The 25,034-nt window shown below is 36.0% G+C and overlaps 3 protein-coding genes across 3 annotated transcripts; 2 read left to right on the top strand and 1 right to left on the bottom strand.

The window, feature by feature from the left end:
• LOC113337070 (zinc finger protein 3-like) lies at positions 1-681 on the top strand. The gene has a single exon (XM_026582758.1). The coding sequence runs from the start codon at positions 1-3 to the stop codon at positions 679-681; it is 681 nt and encodes a 226-aa protein (XP_026438543.1).
• A 13,576-nt stretch (positions 682-14,257) lies between these two features.
• LOC113337245 lies at positions 14,258-22,881 on the top strand. Its single transcript, XM_026582957.1, has 11 exons — positions 14,258-15,229; positions 15,606-15,882; positions 16,011-16,196; positions 16,320-16,469; positions 16,803-17,231; positions 17,633-19,954; positions 20,412-20,614; positions 20,697-20,852; positions 21,205-21,442; positions 21,874-22,187; positions 22,473-22,881. Exons 1-11 carry the CDS (start codon positions 14,412-14,414, stop codon positions 22,777-22,779), a joined length of 5,400 nt encoding a protein of 1,799 aa, XP_026438742.1. The 5' UTR covers positions 14,258-14,411; the 3' UTR covers positions 22,780-22,881.
• Positions 22,882-23,172: 291 nt separating this feature from the next.
• LOC113337248 (18.6 kDa class III heat shock protein-like) lies at positions 23,173-24,055 on the bottom strand. Its single transcript, XM_026582960.1, has one exon. It carries the CDS (start codon positions 23,838-23,840, stop codon positions 23,247-23,249), a length of 594 nt encoding a protein of 197 aa, XP_026438745.1. The 5' UTR covers positions 23,841-24,055; the 3' UTR covers positions 23,173-23,246.
• Between the last annotated feature and the right edge of the window lie 979 nt (positions 24,056-25,034).

Below are 25,034 nucleotides of genomic sequence, written 5' to 3'. Positions count from 1 at the left end.
ATGGGTGATGAAGATAACAACAACAATATTATGGATCAGTCAAATGATGGAGGAGCAAACAGGGTTTTTCCATGTTTATTTTGTTCAAGAAAGTTTTACAGTTCACAAGCATTAGGAGGGCATCAGAACGCTCACAAAAAGGAAAGAACAGCAGCAAGAAAAGCACAAAGAGCTTCTGAATATAGACTTTGTAGTTTAGCAGCTGCTGCTTCTTCTTCACATCCTCCATTAATCTTTGCTAATCATCATTATAATCATCTTAATTCGTCAAGATATATAACAACTCCTCATGCTGCAAATCTTAATCATCAATTTTCTCGTAATAATCATCATCAGCAGCAATTATTCACTGATGGGTTCGGATCACATGGTGCACCTAGGTTTGATTATGGAATCTATGGTAGTGGTGCTAGTACTGCAGGTAATCATCATGGTACTTGGTCTTATCGTCATCAAGCTGATGACCAGAGTTTCTTGAATTGGCAAAAGAGTTTAAGACAAAATGGGTACAATAATGGAGAATCATCATCTACTATTACTAATACTAGTTCATCATCTAATCCATCATTGCTGGATATTAAAGGAAGTCTTGATCAGCATGATCAACAAATGAAAATTACCAGTATTAATGGTGATAAGGATAAGGCGGAACAGAAACTTGATCTGTCTTTGCATTTATAGTTCATGGAGCTTCAAAACAAAAATCATAATAAGTAGTTCTGATCACAAAAGAATGAGTACAAGAAATATGATGAAATTTCTTGTTTTCAATTATAGGCTAGTTTTCTTTTTTTGTTTTGTTTTGTTCTAATGGTGTTATGTTATCTTCTCTTCCCCTTTGAAGATAGAGTACTTTTTGTTTACTTTTGCTCTGATGAAGTAAAAAAAATTATCTTTTGTACTTTTGTTTTGATTGGGGTTTATAACTAGGTTTAGACGTTTGGTACAACAAGACAAAGTTTAAATTTTCCTATGTATGGTGGTACAGACCAGACAATGTACCCTTGTTGAAAATACCTCGTATGGTAGCTTAAAGATATTACTTTATCAGTTACCAATATTAGAAATTTAGAACATCCAAACTAGCTAGATTAAAAACCAAACAGAATGAGAGTTACGGTGATAGAATGATTTAGAATTTGTTGATGGAGTAGTGTTTTTCCGCACATTGTTACGCGTGTCCTTCCGAAACTTATCTACTGACCCAATTATGTTATAAGATAGATGAAAATGTGGAACGACAAATTTAATTAGATCAGTTGCTTAAAGTAGTCATGGGATATAATTTACTTGTATGGCTGTTACAGGCAGTATATTTCCATTCCGAAAGATAAATCAATTTCCAATGCGTATTTCATGTCCAAGTATTATCCCTTTGGTTTATTCTGCACACACGGTCATTGCACAATCACCTTGGTCTTTTCAATATACGCGTCATATATTCCAATAATAAGCAAATCATTCATGGGCATAGCCTGTATTGTTTAATCCCAGAGAGTTAAAGGCTTAAGCTGAAAAGAAAAAGAACTTTCCCCTCCATTACTGATAGGGGTGAGCATTTGGCACTTCATCCGCCGATCCGATCAGGCCCACCTTGTTTTTTTTTCTGCAGTTGAGTGTCCGACCCATATATTAATAGAAGGGAATATGGGTACAATTTATAGGATCCAACGTATTTTGAGTGGGGAGCTTTTTTTTTTGAAAATTATGGGTGTTCCAGACCAACTAACTTAGGGAGTTAGTAACCCTTACATCAGTAAGAGTAGAGACATCGAATGTCAGGGGATTAACTTCCACCCTAACATTTGAGTTATCTATTGCTAAGTCATTGTTAATACAAAAAGGGGTAGTCTTCCTCCAAATGAGGGTATCCCTAAAAGATTTGGCTTCCTTAGCCAAAGTGTCTGCCACATTGTTTGCAGTTCTAGGAACAAAATAAAAACCCAAAATTTTTTGACATAAATTAAAAGTTCTCTCCAAAATAGTTTGATTCTGCCATTGCAATTGAGAAGCTTTCCCATTTAAATAGTCGAACAGGTTCTTGCAATCGCCTTCCACTACGAAGTATGTCATTCCTTCTTATACTGCTCATTGCGTTCCCTCGTAATAGCAGCAAAACAAGTAACAACAATAGTTAATGAGTAAAAGAAGACTTGAAACGAAAATACTTCAACTAAGATAGGGAAAAATATAGTCAAAATACTTTTAACTAAGATATGAACTGTTTATATAGAATCACAGATAACTAAATTTCCCTATTGTGTTGGAAATTATAAAGCACGGACTTGTGGAAGTTAACCCAAAAAATCCAAAAATATGGAACATGTAGTATGAGTTTCCATTGGATGTCTAACACAAAACATTCATTTAAAAGTCATCCCTATGAAAATCCAATGAAAAGCCTCTCTTTAGAGTGGCCTGTAATGGTGCTCCGGATTCGATATAAGGTGATACACATTGAAATCTTGTGCTCCTTCATATAGTTGAAATCCGTCGTATGCTGGAGCGTAACATCTGTTATCCCATCGTTGAAGTGCAACATTAACGACATGCACGTAAGGTGAAATGCGAGGTACAACCAAATGTACACCTGTATAACTCTGCGGTACTCCAAACTGCGTATTTGGGACATTTTGAAATTGCCCAACTGTATGCAGCTGCAAGTTTAACTCCATTAGTGAAGATTTTTGCTATGCACAATGATTTTTGCTATATTTCAAAATCTGGTTGACTAATTCATAACTATCAACTAGCATCATCAAAGAAAACCCACATTTGCGGATAAATAATATACAAAACATTCATACATTCTTACCAGATACTGATGATATGATTCATGAATTGGGTTTATAATTTTGGGTTGAACTGAACTCACCATGCTTTGTTGCGTCGTCACTTCTTGCAAAACCTATAAAGCAAACATATAACTCAATAATGAATGATAACAAAAGTATGCGCGCAAATAGATTATCAGTACAGTACCTCAATATTTTCTTTTCCTTTGTTTGCTTTTTTCAGGTATACCTTAGGCTTCGAGGTGTTTTTACATGGCCTGCCTTTTGTAGGAACAACATGGGGGTATTGTACTTCTATAACTTTGTTCACTTCTGGACAAATCACTTCCGTGGAGGCATTTGGAACTTTTTTCAGTTATCACTTTCAACTGTTCGCATACCCATTTTTTTATATCATTGCACTCATCATCATCTTGAGATGTTATATTAGAAAGCTCTGCAAAGTAATCACACAACTCCTTATAACGCTTTTTCTCGGGAGTTAGCTGCCAACTATCAGAACTTAATGGCACCTTCGAATGCGCTAATTTTACATCTTTTCTCCATCTCCTTAACGTTCTGGAATTGATGTTACTTTGTTACTGAGTAACACACACCGTGCTTGAGTACAAAAAAATCCTCGAAATTCAAATATACAACAACTGCACTTCACTTTGCATTCATCCTTTTCATACCAAACCTTAAAAACAGCATCCTTGATAACTTTGTTAGCTTTTGGATTATGTTCATCTTCTTCTACTTCTTATACTGTCGGTATATTATCTACTTCAACAATATCTTCTTGATCTGAACCTGCAGCTGCTGTAACATCTTCATTTGTTGAATTTTCGTCTTCATCTCTTCTACAAATGGGTAATCTATATTACCAAATTTCTTGTTGTACATCATATCTTGTCACTTGAAACCATCTTGGAATTCACCTTGAACATTAATTATTTCCCAATATATCTTCTTCGTCAATTCCATCTGAATTTCTTGAAAATTTTCCATAGTGTACACACTTTGCATTGCATTTATTCCTCTTTTTCGTAAGATGTAGTGGTTGGAATAACTTTTGAAAACGACCTAGCATCTACCTTAAGTTCATTTTCAACTTTGCTTCTTAAAGCATTTGCATATTGTTCAACAAACTCTGAAGAAGTGGTTCTTGAATGAACATAATCGTCAAAGAAGGCATTCATGCTTTCACTTCGTTGGGTAGTCTACATTCCCTCCCAGAAAGTTGTCATAAAATAACAAGGCACCCAACGATCTTTTTCTTTATATAATGTATTCAACCATCTACTTGATTTCAACTTTGGATACTTTTCCAACATCTCGCTCCAACCTTGTTCAAATTCAGTTGGAGATTGTGTATCATAGACGACTCTTTTCAACCTACACTTTATGTTTTGATACTTCTTTTGACTGCTTAACTTCTCGGGTATCTTCTTCATGATATGCCATAAACACCATATGTGTTTAGCCTGCGAAAAGACCCTCTCAATAACATCCTTCATTGCACTACACTGGTCTGTAAATATAGCTTGTGGAGCACTTCCTCCCATGCATTCGAGCCATCCTTAGAACAACCAAACAAAAGTATCAATCTCCTCGTTCGAAATCAATCCACATCCAAATAGAATCGACTCACCATGGTGATTTACCCCAATAAAGGGAGCGAAGGGAATAGCATACTTATTAGTCAATTAGGTAGTGTCAAATGTAACCACTTCGCCGAATTCTTTGTATGCTTCTCTTCACCTTTTATCCGCCCAAAAAACATTCTTCAAGCAACCATCATTGTCCACTTCTATTCTATAAAAGAAATCTACGTTCAAATTTTGCATTCTCTCAAAGTGATTTAGAAGCGCGGTAGCATCTCCTTCGCCAAGTTTCAAAAGCTTCTATTTTGCAACCATGTTTATAAGGTCTTTCTCATCATATGTAAGGTGTTCCAACTTCAGCTGCACATATATTGAAATTCTTGTACATCTCAAGTCCCGCCTTATCATTCATCAAGATTTTTCTTTTGATACTTTTCTTAATCAACTTGTTACATCTCATGAATCGAGTTTTACTTGGGCTTGTCCTGTGAGTGTGCTGGGTAACAAAAAAAGTAATTCGCCATCTAAGATTTACACTCAAAATTGTTGTTAACTTAGCCTTGCATCCACATTTTTCGGTAGGATCAAGCTTGAATGGAGTAGTTGATGTCTTTTTATGCTTGCCATTTCTAACACAAGTATATGTAACATTCCTTAATATCCCCTCATCTTTGTTTGACGAGCGTGTCTTACACCCAAATCCTGTTCCATCTGCATATTGTCTATAGAATTCATATACTTCTTCTACCTCGTCAAATTTCATTCCAACTTTCGGCACTTCCATATCACACTTACGATTCTCCCATCTTTGTTAGGAGTCTCATCCTATCAAAAACCATGTTCCCTTGATCCCACATCGTCTTCCATCCTGCATACAAATCATTTTATAACTACGTAAGTTTCTATTAGGGCAACTTAGAAATTACTGAAATTTTAATAGAAATTAGGGAAAGGGCAAAAACTACAGGATCCCATATCATAATAAAGTTTATACTTTGTAAACAACATTCCAACAAGCATGTCAAACAACAAGGACTACTTCTATACATGACAAGCAAATTCTAAACGGGGTTCTAATTGCTAATGAATGTGTGGATAGTAGATGGAAGTCAAACATCCCAGGAATTCTGTGTAAAATCGATATGTAGAAAGCTTTTGATAATATCATTTGGCATTCTTTATTTCGAATCCTTCAGAAGCATGTATTTAGAGATAGATGGATTATTTGGATCAAATGGTGTGTTTCTTCCTCTCATCTTTCGATTCTTGTGAATGGTAGCTCTACGGAGAGATTTAATCCATCTAACGGGTTAAGGAAATGTGACTCATTATCTCCGTATCTTTTTCTTTTGGTTGTTGAAATTCTGTCTAAACTAATGAATGATGTTGTTGCAAGAGGAGAAATTCATGGCATCAAGGTTGAAGAGAGCGGGAGTGTGATGTCTCATCTACAATTGGCAGATGATACTCTCATTTTTATTGATTCTAATGCATAAGAGGTAACAAGATTGTTTATCATTTTGTCAATGTTTGAGACTATGACTGAGATGAAGCTTAATCTAGACAAGAGCAATATGGTGATTGTTGGTGCGGATGAGATTATTAAAGAATTGGCTAAGGATCTAGGATGTAAAACAGAGACTTTTCTAATAAAATATCTCGGTATGCTAATTGGAGTGTTTTCAAGAAGTATATCTATTTGGGAGTCTGTTTTAGAAAAGATGGAGCTGAGGTTAGCTACCTGAAAAAAAAATATTTGAATAAAGAGGGGAGATTGGTGTTAATAAAGAGCTGCCTCTCTAGCCTCCCAATGTATTATTTGTCTCTCTTTCATTTACCTGTAAGCATTGAAAATAAAATGGTTAAGCTAATGCATAACTTCCTTTGGGGTGCTCTTGAAGGTAAGAGGAAGATGTCGTGGGTGTCATGGACAAATATTAGCTTACCAAAAGAAAATGGGGGTTTAGGAGATAAGGGATTCATAATTACTAATAAGTCTTTTCTTATTAAGTGGATTTGGAGATTTACAAAACAGAAGAATGCATTGTGGAGGAACATCTTTCAACAGAAAGTAAAAGCAAAACAGAAGATGGTTATGCCGTTTAATAACACTTCCCAAGGAAGAAGCTTATGGAAAAACGTGGTTAAGACATTGCCGGAAGCTAATATCATGATAACTTTCAAAATAAGGAGTGGGATAGGTATTAGGTTTTGGTAGGACAGGTGGATAATGAATGGGTTTTTTAAGGACTTGTTTATTTCTTTCTCTCTCTCTTTCTTTTGTCCTCTTCTCAAAAATTAGAAAAAGCCCATCATCTTGTTTTTCCTTTGCTCGGTTCTAGTCCTTCATGAGCTAGATCTGAGTAAAGATTTCTTGTTTTTAGTAATATTAGACATAGTTGTTTTTGCTTTATGATCGATTTCGTTGTTCTTCAATAATTTCTTCGCCTAACGGAAGTACCCCGCATTTAGGAGCGCTGATTGTGCATGATCTTGATCAACGCGACAAGCACATCGAGTCATTTTTTCATTCTTTCTATCTTCGATCTCTATTAGATCGATTTTATCTATACTTTCATAGTGTGTATTTTTCTGACGATTTGTTTTTGTTTGGATATCTGGATAAAAGTACATCAGCGATTCGAAACAGGTTAGATCAAGATCCTTTTCATCAAAAAACTGATTTAAAGATTCCGGGTTATTCACTGCATATGATGAATTTTGGGCAGAACACTCCTCAGTCATGGGAGTATCTCTTTTCCTAGAAGAAAATCTATCAAAATGGTCGAGTTATAATTTCGGATACCATTTCTTCTAAAATCATAAAGTACATGACTTGGGTGTTATAGTTGTGGGTCGCTCTTTCTCTTCGTGGTTTATTTACGCTTTGCATCTTTTTTTTGTAATTGTTGCATGTTATGTTGTACTTGTTTTTACTCAAAATCATCATGTAAATGTTTCTATTTGAAATGAAATACTTATGGTTTGACGATCAAAATAAATAAATAAATAAATTCCTAAAATTAAATGGTTTCAACCTCGAAATTTTTTTCGTGTAATTTAGTTCATAATAATTTATGTTCATCTTTCTTTACTATTCCGTTTCTTAGAAGAAAACTAGAAAGCCGTCATATCTTCTTTGGTCAAATATGGTTCGGAGCATTATCTTTATTTTTAAAATTTAGGTGATAATTAAATAAATAAAATATTTTTACTTCGTTTTTGGTGTCTGTTTATACGTTTCTTCACCATATTTGGGCAATATTTCTTCGTTGTTGGGGAGAGAGTTCTTCAAACTTCAATGGATGGTTTATGGCTTATTATTCTCAATTCAATACAATATTTCTTTGAATCCATACAAAAAGAATTTAGGGCACCAATTTCATTTGGATCTACAAGTGTATGTGGAAAATACTCCTTTCTCATAAGGGAATCTCTTATCAAAGAAGAATACAATGGATGGAATTAATTCAGAAATATACCATCATCTTTCCCTTGTACATAAACGAAAATGGATATTTTTGTGATTTATTACTCTTTCTTTATGGCATCTGCTTGTAATTGATATCTTTATTTGTATTAGGGTTTTATTATCTTGTATCTTGATTTTTTTTGTTATTGTTGTAAGCGAACATGTAATCACTATTTTCATTTCAATAAATTGATATATGTTGTTAGCGAATTATGAAAGGAAGTCAAAATAATAAAACTGACCTTATTAGAGATATTGTTTTTCCAAAGATGTTATGCAAAACTGCAAAAATCACACTTTCCGTCTAGAGTCTCGTAGTATTTGGTAGTACTGAAGTTCTCCATAATATACATCTTATCTCCATTTTCCACCAGACTAGGAATACGAACATCACGCCTAATTAAATCCCATTCGATATTCTCATTAGCATTCAAAGATCTCTTAGAAACACATTTCCATCTGTTGCTTCCAATCATCTCAGGCGCAGTGACATCTTTATCTTTCACTACCTTAAACACCTCTCGAAATATGTCTTGCAAACAACCTCCATAAAGCCATTTGTCCTCCAAAAATACAGTATTCCGGTACTACAAGTTTCCATGTCTCAAAGTCACAGGGTTATAAAAAGAACACATAGCAATTTTCCACCACAAGTAATTTCTGTCATTAAATGATGGCAGTACATTTATTAAGAGTACACTCCTATCCATATAGTCAAACTGATTCAAACATATACTTATTAGGTCTTAGCGTGTTTTTCTTCTCTGATACCAATTGAAAACGCGGGGATACAAACCACCATTTTTTTGGCAATCTATATGGACAAACTCAATATAATTCCGAGAGTTAACTCAATCAAGGAAGTATATAGAGTTATATCTCTCTCTCTCTTTCGATTAGAATGTTTACAGAAACAAGTCCGTGAACCTAATCACAAAGAGATTACTTGGACGGTACCGAAAACCAATTGTCCAATAATCAATCTACTCGTATCCAACAAACTAGGTCAGATGTCTCTAATAATATTGATCAACGTACAACCTGTGATATTTTAATTATAAACATAAAAAATATAATTTCGAAAAAGAAATGACACATACACCAAAAGTTTTGTTAACAAGGAAACTGCAAATGCAGAAAAACCCCTGGACCTAGTCCAGATTGAACACCACACTATATTAAATCGCTACATACACTAGCCTACTACTAATTAACTTCGGACTGGAATGTATTTAATCCCTAAAAGATATCACATCGATTAAGTTACAGTCGCGTTCCTTACGTCTCTTGAATCACCGCAGATTCTACGCACTCCCTTAGATTACGTCACACCAACAGATGTCTCCTAAAGCATGTGAACCTAAGTGTTTTATTTTTATTTTTGGAAAAGATCCTGTTATTGGAGGCATGAAAGACTTGGATATATTTTCACAGGTGAGACGATTGAGTGGCCACAACGTCAGGGAACGCGTGCGCCAGGAATTTAAATTATATTTTTTTGATTTATTTTTTTTCCTCTTATTTGTTGTTTCGAAGATGAAGTAGTAGGTTTGTTTCTTGAACTTGAGATGTTTGGGTTGTCAAGTTGTATATTGAATTCAAGTTAATTTTAATAGAACCGATTGCATTTATTCAGAAAATTCCATATGTCGGGTTGTCTCAAATATTAATCCAAAAATATTCTTACTATATACTAAAAAAAAAAAACAAGGAAAAAAAAATCATATCGCTTGGCTGAATCAGAGTCAGCTGATTCTGATTAGGCGGAATCAGATTTTCCTGAAAGTAACTCAGATGAATTATCAACTATAAGTGTCACTAATGTTTTAAGTTTTCAAATGAATAACCAATCTTTTGGGTCTCATGTTATGCTAGATAACAAGTTTAGAAACTATAATCTAACAAAAAAAAAAACTGGAAAAAATTGAGCGGCTATCGGCCGCATAGTTGAATCCAAATTATCGCTCAAAAAACATAAATCGACTCCCTCTAAACTAAAATTCTAACTTTAGCTTTGATTTAGCAATCATAAAAAGGCCCCATATATCGAGTTCGCCTAGGACACCTAAACACTGTGACACGGATCTGCAGGTTAGTCACAAGCATGAGAAGCATGGGCATGTTATGGTCATATCAATGTCTCTACCTTGACCTGTTTGTTCAATGCCAAAAAACAAAATACAGTAGAAACTCTGTAAATTAATGTTGTTGGGACCATCAAAAATTATTAATCAAGCGAGATATTAATTAGTCAATAAATTAATAATTATTAATTTATATATTGATTAATAGCTTATTAACTTATAAATTTATTATCAAATAATTATTTTCTAAATACTGTAAAATATTAAATTCTTCAAAGCACCCTTTCAATTTCCCACTTTGCTTAATTGTAAACTTCGATCATAAAACACAAGTTTAGATAATTCATATCAACAATTAGACGATGAAATCACTCGAGACTTGCAAAATTTGATCGAAAAGATGGGTTATCGCAATTCAATGAATGTCAAAATGTCCTGAATATCTAGAAGAAAATGAAATCACTCAACTGTTAACTGACGAAGAAATAATTGAGAGTGTTACAGAACTGATAAAGATTAAAAAGAAGATGTTGTAGGTTCTACAATAGATCCCCCTTCAAGAATGAGGTTGTTAAAGAGACAATCACATTAATAATTTATTGCTGAGTTATGAGAAAACAACATTAGAAATTCTTATGATGATAAAAAAAAAATTAAGGATTAAATTCAACGTGATATTAATTTTAACAAATATAAAAGAGAATTGAATCATTTTTCAAAAAATCTTCATAAGTCATTAATATATTGAATATATATAACAATTACTAATTTATATTTCGTATGGGGACAAGATAGATAATTAAAAATGTATCATTTAATAATTTTAACGAATTATTAATTTGGTACGTTGTCCTCGATTCAGGACTGACTAAAAAAATTATTTAGAAAAATTTATTAAATAATCGAGTATTAATTAAACGAAAATGTTATACGACCCGCTCACTTACATCTGAATGACAACCGATCATATGTGGCGTGTACATGGGAGTAAAGACGTCTAATTTTTTCATATCCATGTCAGGATAAAAACAAATGTCAAACCTTTGGATTCCAAAAAAAAAAAAAAAACAAGGTCTTCACTTTCTTTTTAGTTTGCCACCACAAAAACTCCATGAACCTTAATAATTTCACTCATCTCTTTGTTCAAATATAGAATTTCTCTGTCTTGATGTGTTTAGTTGATGAAAGGATAGAAGATACGGTGAAAATGAATCGATGATCATACATCTTTTTTTCAATCATATGCATTATATTACCCCAACCCAACTGCTCACCATTCTAATTCTATTATGGTGCTTATATAGTTGCATACATGAATAATCCATTATGATTGGAAGATTAAAAATTGGTGAGAAGATTTGAAAAAGAAAGATATTAGGTCTGATTTAATAGATTAGTTGTGGATTTTGTTTTTGATTAGCACAATAAATCAAAAACTTATTCATTTATCTCTGGCTTCGTGGCCTTAATTAGATTTTGTTGCAAAATAAGTTTCTCTAATTCAAAAGAGTGTTAGTTGATGATGCTGGAGGCAGAAAGCGAAGAAGATGATAATGGCAAACGAAAAACAGGGAAGGACGATTTCTAACAGGGCTTTTCCATCTAATTTTTATTAATTTGATGTCGTTGTTAAATAAAAGGACACGTATTTAAATAAACGGAAAATGGGTCATTTGTGCAAATATTTTTAAAACATGGTTCTAATCGACAAGTAAAAATTAGTATGGGTAAAATGGACACCAAAAAAATAGTAAGAATGAAGCTGATTCATCCCTCCTTAAACTTAAAAAAATAGCGAGGATGAAACTGGATGCATCCTGATTTAAATTAAAAATAAGAAAAAGTATTTGAAAATGAGTAAGATGAAATTGTTTACATCCTGATTATTTTTAAATTTTTGTCCATTTAAACAGTATCAAAATCTAGATGTCTTTTTTACCCAAAAATTATTGATTTTGATCTTTTTAACCAATTTTGTGTTAAATAAATGGACACGTATGTATCTAGTTTACCTGCCACCTAGTATTAGATATCATTCAGCTGTTAATGGGTGGTTCATGTACCATAGTGTTAGGCGAACTCATTATTCCTCAAGTGGACTGAAGGAGCCAAAGAAAAATGCACAGTTATGTAAAGATATATTTAAAAGAAGGTTGTGAGACGAGCATGTCAACCATGGCCATACCAGTGGCTCCAATTCGATCTTCTCCTAAGAAAAAGTTGTCGACTTATAAATATCCTTAGCTGAACATTCCTTTTAGTACTACAAAAACAAAATCCTACGTAGAACAACAAAAGTTAGCAAAAAGTTGAAGAAATAAAAACCTAAGAGGCCACCATAAATCCACCCGGAGATATAAAATAGCCACACCAAGGTGTGTGAACAAGTAATGTGCGCCCCGGCATGGCTGCAAAAGAAACATTAATTTGTCAAGCACATGATTTTCTGTGGTAGTCGAAAAACCAACCGTACATGTCATTGAAGATGACAGCTCCCTCTAAATCCAGCATGTTCTTTTAATTCGACTAAACTAAAACAAATGAGTTATGCCGACTAATAAGATAAAAACGGGTCATCCAAACCTAAAACGAAACCACCTAGCTCTTATATCAAATTTTTAGAAACGGCTAATATATCCTTTATAATCGGTAGACAGATAATAGTATAATTAGGAGTTAATTAGTATATAGTGTTAGGAAAATTTATTTGAGTTATTTAGTTATAAGTTTTAGAGTGAAAGAAGAAAAAGTGAGAGCAAAATCATTTTTTACATAAAAAAATGGTTGGGTATGAAGAAGAAGGTGAGAAACGTCGAGAAGAACATAATTTTGAAGGTTCGATAGCGATTAAAGAGCATTTAGCGTCGTTGACGTCCCAGAATCGGTAGATAATAAGATACTTTATTTACCGATTAATTATACAGAAATTGGGTCAAATGTCCAAATATTCTTAAAACATAGTTCAAATGGACGAGTAAAAATTAAGATGGGTGAAATAGACACCAAAAAAATAGCAGGAATAAAACTGGATTCATCCTGGTTTAAACTTAAAAAATAGTGAGGATGAAACTAGATGCATCCTGATATAAATTAAAAATAAGAATATTTTTTTGAAAATGGGCAGGATGATACTATTTACATCCTGACTATTTTTACAATTTCGTCCATTTAAACAGTATCAAATTTTACATGTCTTTTTCACCCAGAAATTTTTGGTTTTGGTCTTTTTAACCAATTTTGTGTTAATTATACTTTTTTGTTCCAATAGAGAAGCAGGATCGAAAGTTTCGTGATGTTAATTATCTACCGATTGTGAACTCGGAAGTTCCTTTATGTTCTTTATCTACGATTGTGATAGCATTCGCAAATTCATTTTTTTCAAAAACCAACGGAATTTTGAATTTCTTTATTTCCACAATCGGAAATTTCATGATATTTATTATTTACCGATTGTATAATCGGAATTTCCTTGATGTCCTTTATCTACCGATTGTGGTAGTAGCCCCAAATTCAAAATTTTCAAAAACCAATGGAATTTTGAATTTCTCTATTTTCACAATCGCTAGTTTCGTGATGTTTATTATCTATCGTTTGTACAGTTGGTAGTTTTGTGATGTTCATTATCTACCAATTTTGGTAGTATCCCCAAATTCATTTTTTTAAATCTAATGAAATTTTGAAATTTACAATTGGTAGTTTTGTGGTGTTCACTATCTACCGATTGTGATAGTAGCCCCAAATTCAATTTTTTTCAAAACAATGAAACTTCAAATTCCTGTACTTTCACAATCAGTAGTTTTATAATGTTCACTATATATTGATTGTGATAGTAGCCTCAAATTTGATTTTTTCCAAAACTAAAGAAACTTCGAAATTTTCTACTTTTACAATCGGCATTTTCGTGATTTACCGATTGTGATAGTAGCCCCAAACTCTTACCCATTTGAGTCAGAGAATAAAAAGTCTCCGACTCATGAAATCAAACCACTGATTCACATATATTTGAGTTAGATGAGTTAGATCTGACTCGAAAAAACAAACATATTAAGTCAAATCCAAATGAGTCGGGTGATATCAGTCAGATCTAGATAAATCAGATTCAAGCTATTCAGATGGGTCCGGATAAAATGAGCTGAAAACAAATATTTTGTATGTCGGTTGATTTCAGAATAAAAACCATATCCGCATAAAATCATCCTTAGTTCATCAAACTAACGGTACATGTTATCTGAGAATGACATCCCCATTCCCTCTTTCCAGCTAAATAAACAGAGGCCAAACAAAAACAAAAAAACACGAGTTGGCGCGGAAGTACAGGCCACGCGTCAACACTTAACTCTACCGCCTTTCCTGAAACTTCCTCCAATTCCCAATACACCAAAACCAGATCCCCAACTCTATTTACACTCCATTTCCACTCCTCATCTCTAATCTCAATCTCTCTGATTTCTTTTTAGTTCATCAATCACATGAAATGAGTTTAACATCTCCTCTCCAAATTCAATTCCCAAACACAAATCACCTCTCATTTCTATCAACAACTTATGAAGAAATCCAACAATTTCGAAGGTTTTTAAAGAAGAAGAAAAAATCAGCACCAATATCTCTTTGTATTAGTAATTCATTGTCACCAGAAGTTATAGTTTCATCTTCATTCAACAATTTATTCAAGAATTTTATAACTCAATTTCCTTATGTTAATTCATTTGATGTGATTTTACCTGCCCTAGGTTTAGCTTCCGGTCTTTTTCTATACTTAGAACAATCAAAATCGAAATCATTTTTATCTTCAAAGAAAAATCAATTTAATTCGTCACGCCAGAGACTGTTATCGGATGGTGGTGGTGGGGAGGATGAAGAGTGGGTACTGTTTAGTAGTCCAACGCCGTTTAATCGGTTTGTAATTCTACGGTGTTCGTCGATTTTGTTGTTGGAGAATGATGGTGATAATGGTAATGTTAATGAGAAGCTAGTGAAAGAAGAGAGGCATTATGTGAAATTGAATGGGAGAGTGAGGGATTTTTGTAATGAGGATGGCGGTGACGGTGTTGTGTATCAGAGAGTTTGTGTTAGTTGTGATGATGGTGGTGTGATTTCGTTAAATTGGCCGGTGAATTTGGATTTGGAGGAAGGGTATGGCTTAGATACAACAATGTTGCTTGTGCCTGGTACGGCCGAAGGGAGTGGTGATAGGGATGTGAAGCTGTTTGTGGCGGAGACGCTTAGGAGGGGTTGTTTTCCTATTGTTATGAATCCTAGAGGTTGTGCTGGTTCTCCACTTACTACCCAAAGGTGAAAATTTGTACTCATTTCGGTTTTTGTATGTACGTGTTTGACTGTGGATGATCAATTTGTGCTCATTTATCATCATGTTCTGAATAATTTGCATATCATGCTTAGTTCTTGACTTGTTACTAGCGCAATGGCCGCACTAACTAGGTTTATTTAATCAAATTGCATAAGTACAAGTAAAAGTGTTATCTTAATATTGCAACGGAATAATTGATAATTTTTACATTGGTTGGGTGCTCCAGTTGAGATGGAGATATTTAAACTATCAGGGTTCCATTTGAGCTAGTGAATGTTGTACGTGCTTCACTGTGTTGGATTTGATTCAAAGGTTCTGTTTTGTCTTATGTAGGGACTCATGAACATTTCATTTATGTAGGTTATTTACAGCTGCTGACAGCGATGATGTCCGTACGGCTATACAGTTTATAAATGGTGCTAGACCAGGAAATACATTGATGGGGGTTGGATGGGGTTATGGTGCCAATATGCTTACCAAATACCTCGCAGAAGTCTCAGAGAGAACCCCTCTTACAGCTGCTGTATGCATTGACAATCCGTTCGACCTAGAGGAAGCCACTAGGTCATCTCTGCATCACAATGCTTTTAACCAGACTCTCTCCGATGGATTAAAAGAGATTCTGAAATCCAACAAGGTTTTTGATATTGCGAACCTTTAACTGTTAATTACATCAGTTCCCTTTAATCTTCATTTAATATGTAGTCTAATCATTTCACAGGGTCCAGTAGGCTAAAGCCGCTAAAATGCTACTGATACTTTCAGGCACTCTTCCAAGGCAGAGCAAAGAAGTTCGATGTGGAAAAAGCTCTAGCAGCCACCTCAGTACGTGATTTTGACCAAGCAATATCTATGGTTTCTTGTGGGTACGAGGAAATGGAAGAGTTCTACTCAAAATCTAGTACAAGAGAATCAGTTGACAAAGTGAAGATTCCAACACTCTTTATTCAGGCAGGCTCCCCGTCCTAATCTTCTACCTCAACTAATTTCATGTATTCGCATTTCCTGTAGTTTAGCTCCACTTTTTTGTACTTAGAAGTACTATCTCCTTACTTTGTTCTTATTCGTTTTCAGACTGACAATGGGACAGCCCCACCATTCTCTATTCCCAGAAGTGCAATAGCGGAAAATCCATTTACAAGCATGCTTCTCCATTCTTGTTTTCCTTCTGGCATTATGAACGAGAAATCTGCATCTTGTTGGTGCCAGGGTCTCGTCATTGAGGTAATAAGATAGATGTCGAGTTCATCAGGAAATTGAGTTTTAACATGGTTGATGATTCTCCTTAGAGATGCTAGTGCCCTTAAAATGAAGTAGATGAGCATACTGGGTATAATCTTAAGTAATAAATTTTCTTTATACTTTCCATTTTATGCCAATTTTCTGCATCTGGCTCGGCTTGTTCAGCTTGCTTAGATTTCTGTTGGCTGCGTGCCTTCTTAACACCCTTAGGTGCCCTTACCTCTGCCGCTTTAGGATTATTTGATATTCATCAGATTCTATTCCAATGGATGCCTTGCCCCATGTTTTCTGACATATGTATGCTTTTCTCTGCAGTGGCTTACAGCGGTGGAGCTTGGATTTTTGAAGGGCCGTCATCCTTTACTGGAAGATCTAGATGTTACAATCAATCCCTCAAAAGGTTTATCTCTAGTTGAAGGTATATCATCCGATGAGCCTAAGAACTCGTCTAAGATCCCGAATATTTCCGAATATAATGCTTTAAATGCATATGATCTGGATCCACCCGAGGGAAGTGATAAAGTAGATAATGTTCAAAAGGAATTACCCGACCACTCTGAAACACAAAAAGTGGGGGAAAGTGATGAATCAAAAGATAGTAGCTCAACTGATGCTGAAGTAGTCGAAGAGGAAGGGGATGTTCCTGTTAACGAAGAAAGCCAAGTTCTACAGAGTGCACAAGTGGTAATGAACGTGCTTGATGTGACTATGCCTGGTACCCTATCACCAGAACAGAAGAGAAAGGTAGTGCTTTTTTATATTATCTTTTTTTTATTTCAAGAACTATCCACACTGCTTTTCTTCTTTTTCTTTGATTTATCTATTTTCTGAGATGGAAGTGGAACTGATAGTTTTTTAGTCACCCACCGTGCTTCAGTGGGTCGATATGGCTAAGGTTTCCTTGCGACATTTGAAGAGACAAAGCTACTAAATAAAATTTATGGACCCATATGTTACAGCTGCATGGTTCATAAAGAACGTCTGAAGCAAGTCTCTCTGTGTCTTACATCTTATATTAGTTTCATAGGCCATTTTCTACTTTCAAGCTTCCCGACTTCTGTGAATTTCCTATGTTGATTTCCGATGATTATACCTTGATATACCACTGTGAATATGAGTGGTAACTAACGGTTGTTCTTCTCCAGGTCCTGATGGCCATGGAGCAAGGAGAAACTCTTAAGATGGCTCTAGATGGAGCTGTGCCAGAAGACGTTCGTGGAAAGCTTGCAGCTGCTGTTTCTGCAATGGCGCAAACCAAGGGGATGAAAGTAAATGCTGATGGAATTATGGATGCTAGTCAGATAAATTTATCAGATTTGAAAGCAAGTATCCAAGGAACAGTTGGAGAACCTTCACCTCCGGCAAGTGAATCCAATGATGTTCAAACTTCGGAGTCGAAGAAAGAGAGTGATGGATCATCTGATGATACCGATGATAAGAATCAATCTGTGAAGATAGACCAAGATCAGGAAAAGGGCGAGTCCTCCAAAGATCAAAAGATTGAAGAGAAAAACATAGATTCGTTAGCTGATCAAAATGAGGCAGGAACAGGCGGTACATCGGACAAGCCCAGTAACAGTGAGGAAACAGTTGATACTGACAATTCTGGTGGTGCACAGGGGAAACCGGATCAGGACGGCGAAACTGCCGATTCAAGCAAAAAAGAGGATAATGATGTCCAACACACTGATGGAAAAAGCAAGGATGATTCAACTGATCAGAAGGATACAACAGCAAAAACAGAAGAATCATTGCCAGTTGCGACATCTTCTCCTGAGGCTCCTCCTACAGACAAGGAAACAGACAATGTTTCGAAGAAGGAAGATGAAAAACCAGAGTCTCCGGCAGATCAAAACCAGCCAACTTCTTCCAAGTCTGAAGAACCACCTCCACCCAATCCTCCGGCTCCTAATCCTCCAGCTCTTGGTGTTTCTCAAGCATTTGAAGCATTTACAGGGTTTGATGATTCAACCCAGATGGCTGTTAATAGTGTATTTGGAGTTCTAGAAAATATAATTAACCAGTATGATGCACAAAACGAGGAAGATCAACAGAAAAATGGTGACCAACAAGGCAAGCAGAGTGGTGAGCAACCTGGTTCTTCTAGTACGGAAGCTGCTGTACCTAGGCAAAGTGAAAACAAGTCAGCAAGTGGAGACACTGATAAAGGTGAAGTCAAGTCAGCAAGTGGAGACACTGATAAAGGTGAAGTGAGCTTAGACTCTGATGGTAACCGTAAAAAATCTGACTATACAGAAAAGGATGCAGGAAATGGATCTCGCGGAAAGCAGCTCACTCGTAACTCTATTTCATACATGAAAAACAGTTTTAGCTCTCAAGGAAGCAAGGCAGGTGATTATGCAGTTAAGGGTATGGGCGAGAAGAGGGGGGGAAATTTGAATGTATCAAAAAGCTCAGGCAAGACTAGACAATTGCATAAGGTTCCAGTATATGTAACAGTGAATCCATATGGGGAATCACTGTATAACGAATACCTCCGTGAATATCTTCTTTCAAATGTTTCTGGTCCCAAATCATTGGATTTAGATTCAACTACCGACTTACTCCTTGAGTACTCTTCAGAGGAAGGTAAATGGAAGTTCTTGGATGATGAAGAGGATGATAGTGCTTCTGAATCTGATGATGACATTAATGAATATAAAGGCCGTAGCAGTAAGGGTCAAGATGTCCGTTCTTCAGCACAGGCCAATGATACAGACGAAATTATTGAAACATCTTATATAGTATTAGATACGGAAAATGATCAACGTCCCCTTGAAGATCACAATTCATCAGATGATCTTGTTAGAAAACTTGGAGGGAGGCCCCCTAGATCTGGGGATCTGATGCTCTTAGTCAAAAATATCATACTAGATACTCTGAAGGTAGAAGTTGGTCGTAGGCTAGGTGTGCAAGAGATGGAAGCCTCGCTTGCGAGTGAGTTGGAACGAGTAGCAGATGTAGTTTCCTTGGGTATAGGACAAAGCCAGGGTTTGATAGAAAATAAAGAACCATCTTCAGGAAAACTTGGCACTATTCAGGGTGGGTATGTATTGAAGACGATATCTTTTGCCGTTACTGAAACCACTTATTTGAGAAAAGTTCTGCCAGTTGGTGTTATTGTTGGCTCTTGCTTGGCTGCTTTGAGGAAGTACTTCAGCGTAGCTGTGCAGCAGGATGATCCCCAGAGTTTGAAGGATAGTGTTGTTAAAACCAACAAAACAGGGGAGGAAATTCAAGGTCATGAAAGCGGGACTCCTAGCAAGCAAAAACCTTTAGTCAAGAAGGAGAAGGAAGAACACTCTGCTAGTGAGGATGAACACTCAGATAGTGAGGATGAACACTCTGCGATGGATAATTTTATTAGCTTAGCTAGTGAGAATGTACAGAATCTAAGCAGCAATACTGTCATGGTTGGTGCTGTTACAGCTGCCTTGGGTGCATCTGCTTTCTTGGTCCCTCAACAGGTAAATTTGTTACTTTAGAAGCTGTTATATGGTTTTTATATTATTGTTCTTGTTTATTTTTCAGCATATTAAATGTTTGATATGCTGTTAATAGTATCAAGCATTTAATGTGTTGTTCTCCCTTTGAAGTTGGTCCTCTTTTAAAGCTCATGATTTGCATTTTCCATGTTACGCATTGTTGACCACTTCCATTGCATTCTTTGAAGCTTCTGTCCATTATCCTCTAATAATAATAATAATCCATTGATGCAACCTTCCTCGTTATTTTCAAGACCATCTTAATCAATTTGATTCATTTTGGAGAAAGCGATAAAGATTAGTATATCAGAATTCATTTTTCTGAATCATAATATTTATTAAGTTATACCTTATTTAGCTGCTGTAGAAATTTCGTTCCTATCCTGTATTAAAATATATTATGCACTCTGCTCATGCTGTATTTGTTCCTTGCTTTCAGATAGAAGAACAATTCGAAAATGGTGAATCTGCTGAAATTTCGTCCAACTCTTTCAGTGAGAATGAAACCCATAGAAACGAAAATTGGGATGCCACTTCAGATACAAGCCAAAATAACCTAGTGAGTAGCTTTGCTGAGAAAGCAATGTCTGTTGCAGCTCCTGTGGTACCTACTACGAGTGATGGTGCTGTGGATCAGGATAGGTCAGGGCATTTGTATTTTAAACCAACTCCTACGTTTTTCTCATTTTTTATATAACTAATGTCACTTGAATATTGTGTACAGGTTGGTAGCAATTCTGGCAGAGTGGGGACAAAGGGGTGGAATGTTAAGACTGGTTGGGAAGCTTGCTTTACTTTGGGGTGGCCTACGCGGTGCTATGAGCTTGACTGACAGACTTATTTCATTCTTACACATTTCAGAGCGCCCCTTGCCTCAGAGGTAACTTGTTTTTTCTTAGCAACAAGACTCATCCATGCTACGCAACTGCTGTCCCAGTAAACTCATCCATGCCACGCAACTGCTGTCCCAGTAGACTCTGCACATTCTTATGCTACATCTTCCGTATATTATACTGTTATGTCATTTCCTTATTGGATGGAGTTTTATACTCAGCTGACTTGTCCTACTCCTCATGTACCATATGGAGTTACACTTCATAGCATTCTTAGCTGTGTCTGACTACTACCATACGAAATATGTCAGCTTGTCTCAAATGATTGTTGTTATGCTTTTAGTATGAACTCTCAATCTTCATGCGGTATTTATTTTCTCTGTCGTGCGTCTTTTTCAGGATTCTTGGGTTTGTTTGCATGGTTCTTGTTCTATGGACGCCGGTGGTCATTCCATTGTTGCCAACGCTTGTACAGAACTGGACGACACAAAGCTCAGGAATGGCCGAATATGCTTGCATTGTGGGTCTCTATGCAGCTGTAATAATCCTGATAATGTTGTGGGGAAAGAGAATTCGCGAGTGTGATCACGAACATCCACTTAGGCGCTACGGCCTGGATTTGACATCATTGCCGAAGGTACTCTCCTACTGGTTTTCATCAGCTTAACCTCAATTGTTATTTATTTATATAAGTGCCAAAAAAATTTGCAGTATGAGTCAGTGAAAGGAATCTTTTGGTACATTATTAGACTGACTAGAGTCAGTGAAAGGAATCTTTTGGTGCATAATTAGACGGACTACTTAGGTAAACAAGATGTATGTGCATAGTCCAAGTCCTATGAAGATGAAACACCATTCGGGATTCATCGAGAACAGTGTTGTTTTTCTGCTATTGAAAGAAATTATAATTGATAAAACATCCGTAAATATTGACAGTCTACTGTTTATCAGTCCAGTTGTGTCGTTATCAATTTGCTTGTGGGTTTCTATGGTTGTTTTTTAAGAGATTTGTAATCTCTGAGATTGTTCCAAGAAATGTCTAAGAATTATTGTAATTCGCACATGCAGCTTCAAGACTTTACAAAGGGATTGATAGGAGGATTCATGCTTATCTTATCGATACATTCTACAAATGCAGTACTTGGTTGTGCCAGCCTCTCGTGGCCTTCCAGCCTATCTTCGTCCTCAACACAAGCTATTTTTTTGCTCAAAGGTTATGGAGGAATGTTTCTATTGGCTGGTCAAGCAGTTGTGACAGCAACTGTGGTGGCAATTGTGGAAGAATTGTTTTTTAGGTCATGGTTGCCTGAAGAAGTTGCTGTTGATATTGGCCATCATCGCGCAGTTCTTGTCTCAGGACTTGCATTTTCCATATTTCAAAGGTATGTTCTTCAACCTCCACTAGAGTACAGAGTAGTTTCTGTATCAGGGACATTTTGGTGGTCTGTAGGTTGATTAAAATTTTAATTCCCGGTAAAGAATTCTAGGCTTGACCTTTTGAAGTTGTGCGTCATAGTATCAGTCCCTAACCTCCGTTAATCAGTAGTTGATGGATTTCCAGTTTGTTCATCTTTCAAATCTCCATTTAAAGACAGACAACCCTTCTTATTTCTCCGGCAGTAACAAGACATCTAAATTTTAACGGTTTCACTGTCATGGAATTGCAGGTCACTGCAGGCAATACCAGGGCTTTGGCTGTTGTCTCTGGCTCTATCAGGGGCGAGACAAAGAAACAAAGGCAGTCTGGCTGTTCCCATCGGAATGCGAGCAGGAATCCTGGCATCGTGTTACATCCTACAGAAGGGTGGATTTTTAGTCTACCATCCAAGTTATCCCATATGGTTAACTGGTACAGACCCAATGCAACCATTCAGTGGAGTTGTTGGACTTGCTGCCAGTCTTGTAATTGCTGTATTGCTCTATAAAAAACAGTCATCTGGAACGGCAATGGTCCCTAAAGCTGCCAAGGAGTAGAGTTAGACGGCTTACACTGTATTTTCCTTCCTCTAGTGCAGATTGTAGATTTCATAATCCACAACCCAATTTATAGCTGCAGCTGCATTATATGTAATGCAACAATTCTGGAAGCAGTAAAACTAGCATGATGGATGACAGCACCGAAAGTTTCAAAAAGATTAGAAGGTGGATACAGTTTTTGCTTCAACTTTCTTGTTTCAACGCGGGAAAAAATTGTAAAGTGTAAGGTCATCAGAGAGATTCTTTTTGCAACTCAGAACTGTAAATGTTTTTCAAGGCGTACAAGGAGAATAAAAAAAGCTCAGCAAGCGAGAGGCTCAAGATTTTGCGGAAAGTCAGGTAGTGGAAGAACGTGTAAGTTAATAGCAGGATTTGTAAGATAAAAATGTAGAACAAACTCGAAGCAGTAGATTGATACTAGTCAAACAGTTAACAGAAACTACAGATTATAGCTATTACAAGATTTAATTTCCAGTAGTAGTAGTAATTTCAACAGTTTTGACAGTGGGTTTCCGTGGTGGTGGTGGAGGAAGCTTCTTCTCCACCTTAACAGTTAAAACCCCATTCTCACATTTAGCAGAGATTGCAGAGACATTAGCGTTTTCCGGTAACCTGAACTTCCTCATGAACTTCTTCGGGTACACCCTCCTTTCAAGCCTGATGTACTTGCATGAGGATGTTGTTCCTCCTTCCACCTCTTCCTGGCCGTTTTTCTTGTTCTCCCGATCACCGCCCTCATTTCCCTCACGCTTCCTTTTAACACCGCCACTGCCGGCGTTTTCGATGACCAAGATCTGACCGGCGGTACGATTACGGTCGGCGTTCTCTTCCTCCATTAGGTTCACTTGGATGTTGGTTTTGGACAGCCCTGGTACATTGAAATGGAAGATGTACTCCTTTGGAGTGTCAAGAATGTCAACAGCTGGATAACTTCCACTAGCACCGCCAGAACTTGAGATCAAAGCAGCTCTCAACTTGTCTCTCTGATCATGATGATGGTGAAGATGATCATGCAATAAATCAAGAGCACTGTCTGGAAACATCAATGAGCTCATCATCTTCTTAATTGATGCAACGACAAGCTTGAAAAAGTTAGATTGGAATTCAGAATTGGCAATTAGAGAGTAAAGTTTTAAGGCTGTGATGATTGATATGAGATGATTGAGTGAACGAGTTAGGTGAGGATTTTAAAGAGGAGTTGCAGAAATTTCTAGAGGTGTTGGGAGAAAGTAGTACCACATTCCAGAAGAATTTCTGGTACTCTGGTGAAATTCTAGAAGAACCTTGATGTTCTTCTCTCTCAAAATTGTGTTTATTATTGGGCTTGCCTTTAGGCCCAATGCAGAACTTTTTTCTTTTTTTTTTTTTTTTTGTTACTTTAGCAACCTCGTTGTAGTTAAAAAATATTGTCAGCCTATTCGCAACACAAAATTGATTAAAAACATCAAAACCAATAATTTTACATACCCACAAAAATATAATTAAGTGGAGAAAGTATATAAAAGTGCACGAAATCGACACCAACATGGTGCGAGCAGATTTACAAGACCCTGATTGAGAGTACAAAAAAAATGTTATCTTAATCAAACTTTAAATACCACTTTCTTATCTCTTTAGATAATAAATAATTTCTTATAATCTATATATTTTTTCAAAACACAAAATTGGTTAAAAAGACCAAAATCAACAATTCCTGGGTCAAATGGACAGTTAGATTTTGATACTGTTTAAATGGACAAAAATGTAAAAATAGACAGGATGTAACCAGTTTCATCGTGTCAATTTTCAAATATTTTTTCTTATTTTTAATTTACACAGGATGTATCCAGTTTCATCCTTGCTATTTTTTAAATTTAAGCTAGGATGAATCCAGTTTCATCCTTGCTATTTTTTTTTGCCATTTCACCTAAACTATTTTTTACTCGTCTATTTGAACCGTGATTTAAAAATATTTGGACAAATGACTCATTTTCCATTTTCAAAAAGAGGAACAAGATGGTGTAGTCCATGTTTGTTTCTGTGTTGATGATAAAGAATCTTGTGATAAATTTTTTAAGGATGTCGACGTACTTATGACAACGTACGTCGACATTGCAAACAAACTTAAAATGCAATTCGTTTCTAATCTTGTGAATATGGCCGATTACTGCTATTTATTCTTAATGGAGAAACAGACTAGTCATATTGAAAGGCAGCCGCACAAGTTATCGTGCATTTGAGAAAGGCTTTCAAACTCTACTGCTCATATACAT

Source organism: Papaver somniferum, unplaced genomic scaffold (assembly GCF_003573695.1).
Source record: "Papaver somniferum cultivar HN1 unplaced genomic scaffold, ASM357369v1 unplaced-scaffold_158, whole genome shotgun sequence".
Taxonomy (NCBI): Eukaryota; Viridiplantae; Streptophyta; class Magnoliopsida; order Ranunculales; family Papaveraceae; genus Papaver; species Papaver somniferum.
The sequence above is the reverse complement of the archived record's forward strand: the minus strand, read 5'-3'. Positions and strand labels throughout refer to the sequence as shown.

What these genes read in the sequence shown, in the direction of transcription:
- LOC113337070 (XM_026582758.1), top strand. Translation starts at nt 1, where the DNA reads ATGGGTGATGAAGATAACAACAACAATATTATGGATCAGTCAAATGAT.
- LOC113337248 (XM_026582960.1), bottom strand. Translation starts at nt 23,840, where the DNA reads ATGATGAGCTCATTGATGTTTCCAGACAGTGCTCTTGATTTATTGCAT.
- LOC113337245 (XM_026582957.1), top strand. Translation starts at nt 14,412, where the DNA reads ATGAGTTTAACATCTCCTCTCCAAATTCAATTCCCAAACACAAATCAC. An exon ending in TCTCCACTTACTACCCAAAG is followed by an intron (nt 15,230 to 15,605) that starts GTGAAAATTTGT and finishes TCATTTATGTAG; the next exon opens with GTTATTTACAGCTGCTGACA. An exon ending in GAGCGCCCCTTGCCTCAGAG is followed by an intron (nt 20,853 to 21,204) that starts GTAACTTGTTTT and finishes CGTCTTTTTCAG; the next exon opens with GATTCTTGGGTTTGTTTGCA.